At 49.7% G+C, this 10,884-nt stretch overlaps 1 protein-coding gene across 2 annotated transcripts; it reads right to left on the reverse strand.

The window, feature by feature from the left end:
* Positions 1 to 4,365: 4,365 nt before the first annotated feature.
* On the reverse strand, positions 4,366 to 10,874 carry SPEF1 (sperm flagellar 1). 2 transcript variants are annotated; one of them, XM_034641408.1, is made up of 7 exons: positions 10,009 to 10,874; positions 8,663 to 8,691; positions 8,173 to 8,325; positions 7,939 to 7,978; positions 7,744 to 7,804; positions 7,419 to 7,542; positions 4,366 to 7,303 (listed from the first exon to the last, which is right to left on the reverse strand). In XM_034641408.1, the coding sequence occupies exons 1-7, from the start codon at positions 10,115 to 10,117 to the stop codon at positions 7,196 to 7,198; spliced, it is 624 nt and encodes a 207-aa protein (XP_034497299.1). In that variant the 5' UTR covers positions 10,118 to 10,874; the 3' UTR covers positions 4,366 to 7,195. The 2 variants fall into 2 exon arrangements, with proteins under 2 accessions (XP_034497299.1, XP_002918813.1); XM_002918767.4 differs by having other exon boundaries at positions 8,173 to 8,329; positions 8,663 to 8,774.
* Positions 10,875 to 10,884: the final 10 nt, after the last annotated feature.

Here is a 10,884-nt window from a genome sequence, read left to right on the forward strand (position 1 = left end):
ACAGTCCCCCTCCCCCATTTCTCAGGCCATGACAGGGTCTCTAAACTGCCTGCGGGGAGCCTTCTGTTGCACAAGGTTCCCTCCTTCCAATCAATGTAACTAGGGGAGAAATGGTATGGCGGGGCTGAGGGTCGGCTTCCTTTCAGAAGGACCTCGGTCTCTGCCTTTGGGGAACCGCCAAGGCTCCTATCCTCCGCGGGATCCCTATGGTCCCTAACCTATCCCATGGTGTCTGGTCTCCTCACTGTTGGTTAATTAATCTGCCTAAGCTATTGTTTCCGTTACACCTTCCCCTGCTCCAAAACCTCCGTGCGCTGGGACTGTCTCCAGCAGAGCTTCACAAACTTTTTGAAGCATTTTGGGTGATTCGTGCGCACTCTGGCGTTTAAGATACTGCCCTCCAGCGTGGGCATTGGGAGATTTCCACATTCTAATCCCAGCCCATCCACTCCTGCCAGATGCTTTCTAACTACCCAGCCCCACCATTCCATGTGCCCCGCTATGCTCCCCCCGCAAAAAAATTTAAAAAAAAACCTGCATGCCCATGTCTATTCTATTCTTCAACGTTGGCAGACAATGGGTGCAAAGCAGGCTACAGATTCTAAAGTTGGCAGACAATGGGTCCAAAGCAGACTATAGATATATTTTGTTTAGCCCATATGGGGCTTTTAAAAATTCTAATTATTCTTCTTTCTTCCTCCTCTCCCTCTTCCTCTTTTCCCTCTTCCTCCTCTTTCTCTTCTTATTCCCCTTTTGAAATATCAGAAGATCTAACTCCATGGACTCAAATTCTAGCCTGGCACCAGAGGCTGGCACATCAACTTGCTGTTGTCCCCACCAATCCCTATTTTCTGACATTGATTTTACCTTCTGGGCCTGTGCAGACATTGATTTCCTGATACCCTCCTTATGCTACCTTTGTACGTAGAATGCCCTTCCCACTCTCCTCTCATAGGCAAAACTCACCCTCCCTTCAATACGAAGTTAAGGCCTGCCTTTTTTTTTAAAGATTTTTTATTTATTTATTAGAGAGAGAGACAGCCAGTGAGAGAGGGAACACAAGCAGGGGGAATGGGAGAGGAAGAAGCAGGCTCGCAGCAGAGCAGGGAGTCCAATGGGGGGCTCGATCCCAGGACCCTGGGATTATGCCCTGAGCCGAAGGCAGACGCTTAACAACTGAGCCACCCATGCCCCTAAGACCTGCCTTTTTTATGTCTTTCTAGACAACTCACCTCAAAACTCTCCCTGGTGTAGGCTCTTTCAGACACAGAGACTAGCTGCTAACTGGGCACTGCCTGGGGCCGTTTCCTAACTGTCAGCTTCTTTAAACAAATATTTACTAAGTGTGTATGATGAGCAAGTTACTGTGCTAGGCTCTGGAGTTACAGGTACTCGCAGTTCAGGATGGGAGGTACACCACACAAAAAGAGCTCTGGTTTCTTGTCCCAGCCAAACGCTCCTCACACTCCTAGGTGCTGGGCAGTCTCGCTGACTAGCCAATTGGAAGGACCTGCAATACAGAGCTGTCCATGCCTGGGGAGACTATAGGCTCCCAGGGAAGACCCCAAGGCCACAGTAAGTACAGATGGTTCTGGAAAGCTTCCAAAAGAAAATGTGATTCTTTGTGCTGGAAGGAAACTAGATCAGATGGTACATGGCTGTCCCATTGCAGTTCAGTGGGTCTGTGTACCAAGAGCTACTAAACATCAGAGTGGTGCCCAGGTCCTGGGACTTCCTGTGTAGAGGGCCTTAGCAGAGCTTTGAGGAAAGCCACAGGCTCCCTGGAGATTGGGGCTGTATGGGAAGGAATTAAGAACAAGTCCAATTTAGGAGAACAGATTGAACACCTGTAAAACATCCATTCCAGCTCCAAACACGTGGTGTTATGGACTGTATTCTTTTTAATAAAAATTAAACTGTAACCTTGTTGGAAAACTTTTGGGCAGTATCTAATAAAGCTGAAAACGCCAACGCTTTGACCCAGCAATCCACTGGTTTGGTTACATGCCAAAAGACATGTATACAAATATTCATGGCAACACTACTGGTAATAACCCCAAACTGAAGATGACCCAAGTGTCCATCAACCATAGAATGAGTTCAAAACCCGTACTGTGTTCATGTCTACAGCAATGACGAAGAACCACTTCTGCTGAATACATGTAACAACATGAATGATTCTCACAGAAAATATTGCGCAAAAGAAGCCCGGCCCCAAAACAGTATAAACGGTCTGTATATTCTAGTACCTGTCTTCTTCATAAGCATACATATGTATTTCTCCTGAGCATATATTGAGGAACGAAATTGCTGGAACATAGCTGTGGCAGCTTTATAATGTATTAACTTAGCTATGGTGAACTACATTTCCCAGAATTCCCTTCCAATTAGGGCAGACCACAACAGGCATTTTTGCATGACCTTTGGAGGGTGGAAGAAAAGCAGCGGCTGTATTGGTACACTTGCAAAATCTAGGGAGGAGGTTTGTAGCCCATAAACTTTGTTGCTGATCTGCCAGCTCACGTCATTGACCTGGGATAACAGTCAGGCCTGCACCTACTCTACCTTTCCCTGGATCCTCCTTCAGCTTCTTTGACTCCTGGGCCAGATAACAGAGGGCACCAGCCTCTCCTGCAGGATACCCACATCATCAAGTTTGGAGGTAGTGGGAACTAACACGAGTTCTGGTTTGTCATCAAAGGTTCCAGCTTATGCCCATGGATTCCAACTTGTCCTTTCTCTCCCCCACTTTATATCCATCTTTCCTTCCCATTGGCCTGACCTGTGGAGTTTAAGCTTCAGGTCGGGTATAAAGCAACAGTCTTACAGAGACCGTTTAACAGTTACCCCAAGTCAGATTCTTGTAACAAATCCTTTGTGCTTCCCCGATTAAACCCTAACTGATACAATAGCATAGGCATATGTTTAATTTCGTATGAAACTGCCACACCGTTTTCTGAAATGGTTGTACTCATACTCCGTCAGCAGAGTACAAGAGTTCCAGTTGCCTCACATCCTCATCAATACAAAAATTAGCAGTTAGTTTTGTAAAAACATGACACTGTGCAAACCAAAGCAGGGCAACCAGTCTTCAGCCTCTGCTCTGAACCATGCCTTTGTGGAGGAAATTTCACAATATCAAGATCACAAATGCACATGTTCTTTGTCCTAACAAACCCAGTTCTGGCATTGATCATGCAGATATATTTGAAAAGAATACTGAACTATGAATATATGAGGGTCTTCATTGTTACCTTGCTGTTATTAATAACAGAAAGTTAGAAACAAATGTCCAAATAAAGGACTGATTAATTGCATTTTGTACAGACAATAGAATTTTATATGGCTTTAAAAACAGGAAGTTGTCAATGTATTGTTATGGTAAAATCTTGTATTAGTTGAGGTTCTCTGGAGAAACTAAAGGGAGATGATATAGAGACAGATGATGCAGGTGATACAGATAGAGATTTATAAGAAGTAATTAGTTCATGTGATGAGAGAGACTGCCAGGTTGCAAGATCTACAGAATGACTCAGCAAGCTGGAACCCAGGAGAGTCAAATCTGAAGGCTGGCAGCCTCAAGACACAGGAAGAATTGAATTGATATTTCAGTTAGAGTCTAAAGGCAGGGGAAAAAAGCCCAGTTCAAAGACCACCAAGAAGAAGAAATTTTGTCTTACTCAGGGAAGAGACATCCTTTTTATTCTAGTCAGGCCTTCAACTGATTGAATGAGGCCCACCCACACCAGGAAGAGCAATCTGCTTTACTCAACCTACCTTTAAATTTAAATGTTAATCTCATCTGAAAACACCCTCGCAGAATGTTTGACCAAATATCTGGGCATCCTGTGGCCCAGTCAAGTTGGCATATAACATTGACCAACACATATCAATGAGAGATCATATTGAGTGGAAATCAAGACACAGGACAGAGTGGGTAGTATGCTTCCTCTTTATGGTAAAAAAAAGGGGGGGGACAGAATAACAATAAAGGTGCATATTTGCTTGTATTCACAAAAAAACATTCTGGCAGAATGCACAAAAACTAAAGATAAAGGTTAACCCTACTGGAGGTGTGCAGGCACCAAGGAGACTTTTTACTTTTTATATTATGTATATTATTTTAATTATGTATGTTTTATCTACTCAAAACATTAAGTAACGAAAAATTTTGAGTACCACTTTGCATGCCTTCTCCTCTTCTAGGATTGTGAACACTTGGGGAGACAAATCATGTTTTATACTCATCTTTGTGTTCCTGGCGTTTAGTACGTAGTAGGCACTAAATAAACATTTGAGGAATGAATGAATAAATGAAGGAATGAACCAGAGGAAATCAGATTTAGTATGGGTCAGAAAGGCAAGAGGAGTGTGAGGATCAGAGGGGGAGAAATATGGCAATGGCTGTCAGAGGGGAAGTTTGGGGAATAAGAGAGATGTTTCAGGAAGAGTTATAGGATTATAATGTGTGATGTAACCCACTTTCATATTTATTCCCAAGAAACGTTCAATAAAATTCTCCATTGTTTTGAGGATTTAATTTGTAGGGTTTCAAATACGATTTTAGATTCAGGCATATCTGGATACTAGGAATAGCTGGGGTCAGGGGAGGAACTCAAGGAAGAGGAACCACCAGGACTTGGCCCAGCCTCTGACATGGAGGGAGCTAGCAGACTCTTGAGAGGGTGACCCCTGCCACCAAACCTGTATTCTGGGCCCACTGTGCTCCTGTCAGGGGGAACCATGCCCTACCCCACTTCCTGGTCCCCAAGCCCCTCTACAAACCAATCCTACCAGCTCCACACACAGGAGTTTACAGGTGTGGTTCATGATGATGGATTCAGAGAACAGAACTCTAGAAACACAATGCAGACAATAGCAAGATAACAGTGCTAGAGCTGGGGTCAATATGTGCGAGGGCTGGTGGTTAATTTGGGGAAGGTAGAAGATCAGGCTGAAGCCAGTGTTAACCTAAGACCAGGCTGAGTGCAGGGGAGAGGCTCAGACCAAGGTCAGGAGTAGTCATCAATTTTTATGTTTATTTATTATTTGAGGAACTCAGGTGAACAGAATTGGACTGCACATACTCCTTAGTTCATGACACTCTCTCCTGCTTGTCCGTAAACAGCCCACTGTGAACACTTGCAAACCCACCACGTGCCCAAGGACTAAAACATCACAAATAAATCATGTGCCTCTTGCATCTCTGCTCTCTGCCCCTCTCAGAGGTAACCACTACCCTAGCTTTTATCCTTTTATTGCTTTTCCCCCTTGTGGTAGACGGGTTCTAAAATGGCTCCCAGTGATGCCTGTCTCCCGGTATTCACACCCACGTGTTCCTCTCCCCTTGAATGTGGACTGGACCTCATGACTTACTTCTAATAAATAGGATACAACACACATGATGGACGTCACTTCTCTGATTACATCAGACAAGACTGTAACTGCCATCTTGCCAGCCGACTCTGTTAACTCTCTCCTTTGCTGGCTTTGGTGAAGTAAGCTAGCATGCTTACTGGATGTGACCACAGGGGAAGGAAAGGAGGGCAGCGCCAGCCAACAACCAGCAAGAAAGTGAAACCCTCAGTTCAACAGCCCACAGGGAACTGACCTCTGTCAACAACCAAGTGAAACCTTCCCCAGTCAAGACTTCGGAGGAAACCACAGCTCTAGCCCACACTTTGACTGCAGCCTTAGGAGAAACTGTGAAGCACAGCACCCAGCTCGCCCATTACTGGACTCTCAACCCACAGAAAACAGGAGATAATAAACGTGTGCTGTTTGAAGCCACTAAGTTTGTGGAAATTTCTTACACGTGATAGACACGAATACAAGTTCTTTTCAATTATTTTCTGTTAACAGAGAACGTCGCTATGAACATTGCTGTACAGATGTCACAGAATGGAGGACACAAGAGCTTAAGTTTCCCCTCGGTAGATGCTGAGTATATGTGTAGGACTAGAATCGTGGGGTCTCAGAATGTTACTAGTAGTCAGTAAATTATCAGAGTTAGGGTCACATCATGGCCAAGGGCGTTGGTCGGGTTTGAGAGTCAAGCTTGGCTTGAGTGCATAGAACTAGGGATCAGTCTGTTAGCAGGGTTGGGAGCCATACAGAGGACAGATTTAGGGGTCAGTCCATCGGCAGGGTTGAGGGTGAGGGTGTGGTTACATTTGGGGAGAATGTGAAGACTGGGTTTGGAGTTGGGTTTGGACAGTGTTGGAAGATACTGTGAGGGTGGGTTTGGAGGTCAGTCTAAGGCCAGACTTGGAAGGCAGGCTGTTCTAGTGCACAAGATCTGACCCCTGTGGTATCATCAACTTACCAGGCAGTGGCCACCCAGGGCCCAGGTGCTCACAAGGTGAGAGCCACTCTGGGCCTACAGGGCTCTTTCACTCAAAGGGGGGTGGTGGTGGAGCACAGCATTAAGAGGGGCAAGAAATCGGGACGGAGAGAGAAGGCAGTCTCAGGAAAGATAGCACAGCTTCTTTAATGGGAGCAGTGTGATCCCGTATCTCCCAAGCATTCTCAGGGGTCCCCCCACAGGAGGGGAGGATGATTGGGACAGACACAGCCCATGTCTTCCCCACTCCTGGCTGAACCCGCTCCTCACCCCTTCTTCTCCAGCTGCTGTGTTCTCCATCCTCGAGTTGGGTCCTAGGTGAGCTCCCAGGAGAGGTGGGGGTCTCCCTCAGCTGCCTGGGACAGCTTCCCCCACAGCCCAGAACACAGAGAACTAGCCTGGATGGAGACACCGCTGTCCTCAGAGCTGAGCTGGGACCTGTTTCTAGGGGTGTGAACCGAGCCAGGGGACCGCCCCCCAAGGCCCAGAGCTGGGAGCCCCAAGGAGGAGCCCCTGGTGTTGGGCACTGCTTTGGGGAGCATGCGAGGTCTCTGCACGTGGCTTCTGGGTTCTGGAAAGCGGTCCATTCTCCTGACCCGGGTGGAGTAGAAGGAGGTGACTCAGTCCAGGGGCGCTGCTCTGAAGGCGCCTGCCTCACTGCCCCTACCCCCCATACTCGCCCCCATCCCAAGGGAGGGGCGCGCTGGCCCTCCAGGAGGCTCATTGGAGCTGCTGGCTCCGCCCGCCCATTCGTCAGTCAGTAGGTCCGTGGGTGCGTGGGTGGGTGCGTCGTCGCGGTGTCTGGGCTCTGGCGGGTACTGGGGCGTCCCCGCGCGGCCCCGGGGCCGCCGCTCACCGCTGCTTACGCTCTGCCTGCTGGAGCCGCCGGGAGAGGTCCTCGATGCGCACATTCTTGAGCTGAAGCAAGTGCTCCAAGCGCCTCACCTTCATCTGCAGGACCTGGGGCATGAGGCACGGAGGTGAAGCCAGCTGACTGCTGCCCTCTGTCTCCACCACCGTAGGGCCCAAGCACCCATTGCCCCACCACCGCCCGCTCCTTCCCAGTCACCCTCACCTGCACAGTCTCCTGTGAGGCCAACAGCTCCTGCTCTTTTTCTGCGATCTGGAGGACGAAGCTTGGGTCGCCCTGCACTGCCTGGCTATATCCTGGAGGCCTGGGCGCGGGCACCCGGCCCCCCCTGGGGTGGGAAGCAGCTTAGCGGAGGCCCGAACCTGGGGCCCCACTCTCACCCTTTCAGTGTCCCTCGTCCAGGCCTTCCCTCCCCCAAACCCCACCCTCGTACCTGCTACCCAGGAACAGCCTGCCCCCACCCTTACCTGCCAGCCCTGTGTTGGGGGATCACCAGGCCTGGTGTGATGGGAACTCCCAGCTTCCTTACCTGAGCTGCCCCGCTCCCTGGGAGTCCGGGGCACCTTCCCCTCGGGCCTTCTGGGACAAACCTGAGAGGAGGCAAGTGGAGGAGTTAGCGGTGCTGGAGTCCTCTTTTCCCGACTTCTGCCTCCCTCCCCTCCCCCATAGGTAGGACAGAAGGAAAGCTGCTCCTGGGAGGGAAGGAGAGTGAAGACCACTTTACCCACATCCATGTAGCCGGTGCCATCCTGGGGAGCCAGCTCCTGAAAGAACCACCGGGGGTTTACTGTGAGATTGGGCTCGCTCCTGCGCAAGGAGCCCCCTGTCTCCTCCGTGGTCCCCAAGGCCAGGCTCCCTTTGCCAGACACCCTCTCCCACATCTATCGGCAAGGTGGGACTCTCTGCTGCCTGGGAGGCTCCCGAAAAGCGGTGGGAGAAAGCTCGAGTGGGGTGGCACCTGTAAGGAGCTCGAGCGCTGCTTCCTGAGCCTCTGCCGCTCCTCCAGGCGCTGCCTCAGCGGAAGGAGCACCAACTCCACCACGCCCGGCGCGCACTGCGCGATCTTGCGCATCACGTCCTCGGGTACCGAGAAGTTCAGTTTGTTCAGCACCTTCCTGGGAGATAGGCACAGGGTTGACGGACTGGGTCCTCAGGGAATGAGGTCAGGGGCGTGGAGGAGAAGGAAGTGGTGCAACCCTGGGGGGATGAGCCCGATTCTTGGGTGTCCCGTTTCCTTGTCTCCTCCCCGATAAAGGAGTCCTTTGATTTTGTTACCGGATTCTGTCTGCGTTGTCCTCCCTACTCTGCCACCAACAGAATCCCAGCCTGGGCTTTGGAGACCATAGGAGGTGTGTGTGTGTTGCGGGGAGGGGGGCGCTGGGGCAGCCCTTCCTGGGATCCCGGGGTTGGGGAGGGAGATTTCGGCAGTGCACAAGGCATTCTACTACCTGTTTAGGTGACCCCAGTTGCTGAGCTTCTGTTGGAGAGAGTTGGCAGGGACATAATTATGCATCTCCACCATCTTCGGGAAGTAAAACTTGATGACTTCTGCGACCAGGACTGAGGGAATGAGAGCAAGCATGGCGGGGTGGGGGGGAGGTAAAGGAAAAGGAGTAGAGAGAAGATGTGCATGGAATGGGAGAATCAAGGGTTGCAGAGCGGTGGGGCCAGGCAGAGAGGTGATGTGGAAAGGGGACAGATGATAGGGAGGGAGGAGTGGTGGAGGAGAGGAAAAGGGGTTCAAGAAAGCAAGATCTGAAATCAGTTATCAGCCTCCAGCATACCCCAGAGGAGAGGCATCCCATCTCCATTAGGTCAGCATATGAAAACTAAGGTCTCTGGTCCTCTTGTAGAGAATGAGTCTCCAAGAGAGCCCATCAGGAGCCTGGGGCCCCATCCTAGTCATTTACATGAACACACACACACACACACACACACACACACACTCCAACACCAAAGTCCCAGGAAAGAGTCACAGATTCACACAAGCAGACATATGTCATAAGATGCCCCTACAGATATGCACGTAGGACAGTGTGTAGACACACAGGGCACACACATGCCCATACATACACAGGCTCACATATAGCACATATACCTACAACACACAGAGATGCACAAACACATACACAGACACTTATTTCCATCACTGAAGTTCCAAGAGATAGTCACCAACACACATAAGCACAATAAGTCGCATAGGCACCAATGTACCATACAGAGACACATACTTCTGGTATTAAAATCTCAGGAGACAGCCTTAGACACACAGACACCTAACAATCACAGAGAAGCACATATGCACACAAGACCCCCTACATGCACACAGGACAGAACGTATCAACAAACATATGAACTTACACATGCTCAGACTCCCACAAGACAGATATACAGAATACAGCAATGAACAAATACACACAGAGAGAAGCACAAAGACATACACAGATACACATTTTAGTCATTGAAGTCTCAGGAGGGAGTCACAGACTACACACTCAGACACACACCATCACCACCACCACACATGCATAAAAGATAGAACGAGGGGACATACATATGGACACTCACATACTCATATTCACACAGATACAGACAGAAACATACACACACAGAGACACAATTAAGTTCTAAGAGATAGTCACACACTCCCCAACACACACATACTCACACGCACAGAAGCACAAAGAGACATATGCATACAGACCCCTTACACACGTACATACAGGACAGAACGTGTCAACAAACACGGACACACGGGACACACACAGGAGTGCACACATACTGAGATGCACACCTCCGTCACTGAAGTCCCTGGAGAGATTTCGCTTGGGCCGAGACAGAGGGATGTTGTCTACCCACAGGTACAGCTGGTGCAGCGCCTCCTCATCCACGGTGCCCGCCATTGGCACCCTCGGCAAGGCCAGACCGTTCCAGCCGTGCAGCGTCCAGCCCCAACCTCACGATCCCTCAGGAGCCTCTTCTTTCGCGACTGAGGGCGACCAGACCTGCCTCTGCCTCTCTAATCCGGAGACTCTCCTCCCAGCTGGGAGCAGCCATATTGTTTTCTGAAACCATGGCAACTATCCTTCACTGGGCGGAGGAGCAGGGGTTTATGGGAGTTGTATTTTTCTCCTTCCACTTACTCTCAGGCCCCGGCGATTAGTTGGCCTTGTCTTTCCAGCATCTGCGCCCAACGCCATCTGATCAGCCACTGGCCCACTCTGAAACCTGTCAAAGCCAACCAGGCCCTCAGAATCCCTGCACCAGCCTCCCCAGGGCTCGGATTCCCCTTCTGGATCCTTTAGTGATCAGTCCCAAGTGAAGGCAGCATCCCAATGTTTGTCAGCTTTATCTGGGCATCCACTGTTAATCATCTGCTTCCCATCTGGATTGTATGATAGCCTGTGTGACAGTACCTCCTTGCTGGGTCCCTCCTCAGAGCTCTGTGCTATTAGGGCCATCACCACTACTGCCCTTCCCAGCAGTGTTCTGCTAGGGCATTTAGTATGTCATCCAGATTCCCAGGGAGAATACTAGGGCTCAAGGCCAGTGCCTCCAGTGGGTTATTTAACTCCTTAACCCTATTTCCTCCTTTGTGAAGTGGGAATGGCTGTCACCTATTTTTCCCAATGGGGTAATAGGGAGGAAAATGGGATGGGTATTTACTGAA

This window comes from Ailuropoda melanoleuca, chromosome 13 (assembly GCF_002007445.2).
Source record: "Ailuropoda melanoleuca isolate Jingjing chromosome 13, ASM200744v2, whole genome shotgun sequence".
NCBI classification, from domain to species: Eukaryota; Metazoa; Chordata; class Mammalia; order Carnivora; family Ursidae; genus Ailuropoda; species Ailuropoda melanoleuca.

What these genes read in the sequence shown, in the direction of transcription:
- SPEF1 (XM_002918767.4), bottom strand. Translation starts at nt 10,117, where the DNA reads ATGGCGGGCACCGTGGATGAGGAGGCGCTGCACCAGCTGTACCTGTGG. An exon ending in CAGGGACTTCAGTGACGGAG is followed by an intron (nt 8,775 to 10,008) that starts GTGTGCATCTCA and finishes TCATTCCCTCAG; the next exon opens with TCCTGGTCGCAGAAGTCATC. An exon ending in AGCGCTCGAGCTCCTTACAG is followed by an intron (nt 7,979 to 8,172) that starts GTGCCACCCCAC and finishes TGGTTCTTTCAG; the next exon opens with GAGCTGGCTCCCCAGGATGG.